The sequence below is a fragment of the Anolis sagrei genome, chromosome 2, assembly GCF_037176765.1.
Source record: "Anolis sagrei isolate rAnoSag1 chromosome 2, rAnoSag1.mat, whole genome shotgun sequence".
NCBI lineage: Eukaryota > Metazoa > Chordata > Lepidosauria > Squamata > Dactyloidae > Anolis > Anolis sagrei.
The window spans coordinates 151,213,201-151,217,841 of record NC_090022.1 but is presented as its reverse complement, the minus strand read 5'-3'; the positions used below and the strand labels follow the sequence as shown (position 1 = coordinate 151,217,841).

The window sequence follows — 4,641 nt, the reverse complement described above, 5'->3', positions numbered from 1 at the left end:
TTAACGGACGCAGATTCGGTAGCCCGGGGATGCCGCCAGGGCATCCCCGGCAGGCTCACGGCTCTCCGGAGCCTAGAAAAGGGTTTATTTCGTGAATGAGTTAGTTTGAGGCAGGGGAAGATACAAGGTGTCAAGTTTCAAGTGCCTCCACTTGAGAATTGATACAAAGTCAGGGCTAGAGAGAAAGCGAGGGAGGCTGAGTGCATTCTTAGCTTCAGCTGCCTGTTGGGTCACATTACACCAGTTTTTTTCCATTTTTTTCCAATTTTTGGCGGCCAGGAACTGTGGAACTCTCTGCTGCAGTGCGGAGCAATTACTGGGCGGGGGCTCCCACCATCAAGGACGTTGCCCAGGGGACACCCGGAAGATTTGATGTTTTATCATCCTTGTGGGAGGCTTCTCTCATGTCCCCGCCTGAGGAGCTGGAGCTGATAGAGGGAGCTCATCCGCCTCTCCCCGGATTCGAACCTGCGACCTGTCGGTCTTCAGTTCTGCCAGCACAGGGCTTTAACCCACTGCGCCACCGGGGGCTCCTGTTTAGTACATTAAAATTATAAATATAAATAGCTTTAGGATTTCAAGGGAGCAGCCTCTGTGCCTTGTGCTCTCGTCCATTTTTCAGCCTAGTGCACACCACAAAAACAGACAAACAGATCTAATTCCAGTACCATTTGGCCATGCACCTGCTTCCATGTCTTCCGGCACTAGTTTTGGTTTACAAGTACTTTAATAATGGAGACTGAATTCAGATATTTAGGATTCAAATTGTTTGTACTCTTCAACCGAGCAGCTGTCTTCCATTGTGAAGAGAAGCTTCTGTCTAGCTGAAATTGATCAATCTTTTATTATTCTTCAGCTTTGCAGTGGGAATTTGACCCAGCTCATTCCTTAGGCAGAGAGTTTTCCAAGGGAATGCAATCCTGCTCTTTTGGAATCCATTCATATTGTATAAGCTTAAAGACAATAATAAATCCTGCATACAAGTCATGCTGCCAATCTTCTTTTTCAGTTTGGCCAACTGTTATGAAGATCACATAAATAGATGAAACAAATGAATAGACCCATATATATTTTCATATTTTATCAGCTGTGGCACTTAGGCTGCTTTTCAGCTACTGCAAACTTACATGTGGAAGTCTCTGTGTAAATGATGACAGGTAACAATTTCCAGAAATGCATTTTATGAAGATTAGGAGAAACAGAATATCCAGAAATTCAGCTTAAGTTATTCATTCTGTATAGTTCGGATTGTCAAATACAAAGATGCATCTTCACATTTTCTTCTGATAACTATCAGTCTTGACATTAGGAAATGTGGTTGCCTTTTTCCTGGGGAAAAAGAAATGCAAGTCTGGTGCCACTTCTCTTTATTAAGCTTTTCGTCTTATATTTAGAGTGCGAACTAACAGTGCTTTCAGTTTTGGATTGCTCAAAACTAATATTATGGTGTGTGCTGAAGGAAATGTGGTAAGAAGGATGTCAGACAAAAGCCGCATGGCACCAGCAGTGTGCACATTACTTGCCAAATTTAGCATACCAGCGAAATATAAAATGTAGAGGAATATATAACACACCAAAGACTTCATGACATTAATATGGATCTGAGTACTTAGGTCTTTTGCACCAATACCACTCTTTTTCAGATTCCTTGTGTGTTTCCACAGAGAGAGGAGCAAAAGAATGGTTGCAGTTATGCCGATGATGAAATTCATGGAAGCAACAATTAAATGAAAAGGAAGAAAAATAAAATATAAGGCTTGACAAGCCTTTCTTTGACTGATGTTCACTGGCAGGCTCCCTGTCAGATTGCACCGCTTTTTTTCTTCAGCATAACTGCAGAAGAAGGGAATGAACATGACCACAAGACTACTTATTGACATTCCAAGCAGTCTAATGGAGAGCACATTGATCCTTGGCTTCAGCCACAGTAAAAAGCGGTTGGCAAAGTTGGTGACCTTCACACAATAGAAAACACTAAGCCATGAAGCACACCAGAGGCTGGCCATGCCGGAAAATATGCAGACAAAATTGAGAACTTCCTGTGCGGAAGAATATATAAAAGCATCACCAAATTTCAAAAGATGGCTAAGTCCAAAGGTTACATACCAAAACACTCTGGAGATGCTCAAACTAGTCAAGAGAAAATCAGAAGGGGCCATCTTCCTGGTTTGGAGCCATTGGTTCCCATTCACAATTATGATAAATCCATTTCCTAAAATGGCAACCATGGACATACTTCCAATAATGGTCCATGTAAAGATACCCAATGGAGAAATTAAGTGATTATCCATTTTGCCACTTTCTGAGGAAAGTATCTGAGAAGAAGTACCTGATTCTGATTCTGATTGTTTCTGTTTCAGGTCTGCTGGAAAAAAACTGCTGCTTGAATGGTTATATCATGCGACAGAAAGCAATGCAAATAGTAGTAGGATTCTGTTGCTAATGACCCAACTCCCAACTAAGGTCCCACTGGGACATATAGAGTCTCAAATAACTTGAATTTGCCTCACAAATAAAAGGGAACAGTCCAAGTACAATGTAAGGGTGTGACGGCGCGAGTGGCGCCACCTATGTAAAGAACTGTTAGTTGTAAGATTTAAAATGTTGTTTCATGCTTAATCCTGCCCCTTTTTACACTGCTTATGTATAGTTGTATGGATTGGTTGCTTATAGCTGTCAATCAGTACTGTTTGGCTCCACCTCTTCCTGCAAGAGGGGAGAACTTCCTTTTTTTTCATTCTGCCATCAGAGTTCTTACCATATGGACGTGAGTAAAAGACTTGATTCTAAAGGACCCTGATTTAAGTTACCTCTTAGCACCAGTTCTGAGGTTTTTTTTTACCCCTGGGACACATGCTTTATGTCCAGATCGTCCTAGACAATTATTGAGGAGACCCAGGTGCCTTCAAGCCGTTTCTTTTGGCACCAAAGGAAGATCCTGAATCTTCAAAACATAGGCCATCTGAACTGGGGTTGTGGTTTGCTCCGGCATTCACAGCCATTGAGGAAAGAGGAAATTTGGTGAGGCATCTCAGCTTCAAACCCCTTGGACCCAGGACTAATTGAGACTGTAACGTATGTTTTCCTTCACCCCTCTAAAGTTTTCCAGCTCATTGCTTTGAAGAAATGACTTTGTGATAAATAAAACTTATTTTGAGCTATTTACAGCATTTTGGGCTTTTGGGAATTCCAGTTTCCTAAAGGAGGGCAAGAAGCAATCCCCTGGGGGAAAGATGCCACGTCCATCCCACCTTTATTGAGAATAATAGCCCCCAGGCGCAACAGCACAAAGGGCGTGGTAAAAAGTTGCAGGAGAATATTGTCAAGAGCAGTTCTTTCATTCTGTGGCAAAGTCTACAACTGTTACTGTTTTATCAGCTAGAAGGCTTCTGTGTTTACAACAAGGGGAACAAAAAAAGATCATAGATATAAGAAGGCTGTAGTGTTTGCAAAAAACATTCAGCACAATTTTGAAAAGATGTTTCAGTTATTTTAATCAATTATGGTGAAATGTAATATTAAAAAAATTGGCTTCAAAGAATTATAGCAGAATGGACTGCACTGGCAACGATTTTCAGTTAAATATGGAGGAGGAACGATCTTGTATCATGTTCCGCAGTTGATGGTAGTTGGTGGTCGCAGGCCTAGCAGTTGGTGATGGAAGGGATTAATGTAAGTCTTAGTTCTAAAGGGCTGGGTATTCTGTAAGAGTTTACAGGTGAAAGCAGTTAAGGCTGGAGGCATGCAAGAAAGAGGTTGCAGTTGGGTTTTACTGGTTATAAGGAGCTAGCCTGGAGACTGATCCTGGCAGAAAAGTATTTGTTTTATTTTGGTGGTGGATGCTGCTGGCTTCCTCCCATGTTTGGGGTTTTTTGGTATCCTGACTTGTTGCCTGAACCCTTGGAGCTCTGCAACCTTGAATCTTTGGATTGGCTTTTGACTACAGTATAGACCAGGGGTCCTCAAACTTTTTAAACAGAGGGCCAGGTCACAGTCCCTCAAACTGTTGGAGGGATGGATTATAATTTGGAAAAAAAAGAGTGAATTCCTATGCACACTGCACATATCTTATTTGTAGTGCAAGAAACACTTAAAAACAATACAATAATTAACATAAAGGACAATTTTAACAAATATAAACATATTCATGTTTCAATGGGAAGTGCGGACCTGCTTTTGAGATAGGATTGTTGTCATTATGTGCTTTCAAGTCGTTTCAGTCGTAGGTTGACCCTGAGTGAGGGCCGGGTAAATGACCTTGGAGGGCCGTATCTGGCCCCCGGGCCTTAGTTTGAGGACCCCTGGTATAGACTCTTAATCCTTGGACTTTACTCATTGAACTCTCTGCATTTGACCAAGATGGAGTAGCATACAATTCTTGCTGACAATCTTCTTTGTTTGGCCAACTGTTATGAAGATCACCTAAATAACTGAAATAAATGAAAAACCTATATATATATATATATATATATATATATATATGTTCATCTTTTATCAGCTATGACAATTGTGTTGACTTTTAGCTACTGCACACAGACATGTGGAAGTCTCTGCGTAAATGATGTCAGGTAACTATGCATTTTAAGAAGATGAGAAGAAACAGAATATCCAGAAATTCAGCTCAGTTTATTCATTCTGTAT

At 41.1% G+C, this 4,641-nt stretch overlaps 1 protein-coding gene across 1 annotated transcript; it reads right to left on the bottom strand.

Moving 5' to 3' along the window:
- LOC132765514 (taste receptor type 2 member 104-like) lies at nucleotides 1-2,291 on the bottom strand. The gene is made up of 2 exons (XM_067464827.1): nucleotides 1,404-2,291; nucleotides 1-72 (listed from the first exon to the last, which is right to left on the bottom strand). The coding sequence occupies exons 1-2, from the start codon at nucleotides 2,289-2,291 to the stop codon at nucleotides 1-3; spliced, it is 960 nt and encodes a 319-aa protein (XP_067320928.1).
- Between the last annotated feature and the right edge of the window lie 2,350 nt (nucleotides 2,292-4,641).

Excerpts from the sequence above, each read along its gene's own strand:
- LOC132765514 (XM_067464827.1), bottom strand. The coding sequence starts at position 2,291 with ATGGATAATCACTTAATTTCTCCATTGGGTATCTTTACATGGACCATT. Across the intron at positions 73-1,403 it reads CAAAACTGAAAGCACTGTTA|GCTCCGGAGAGCCGTGAGCC; the intron begins GTTCGCACTCTA and ends ACCCTTTTCTAG.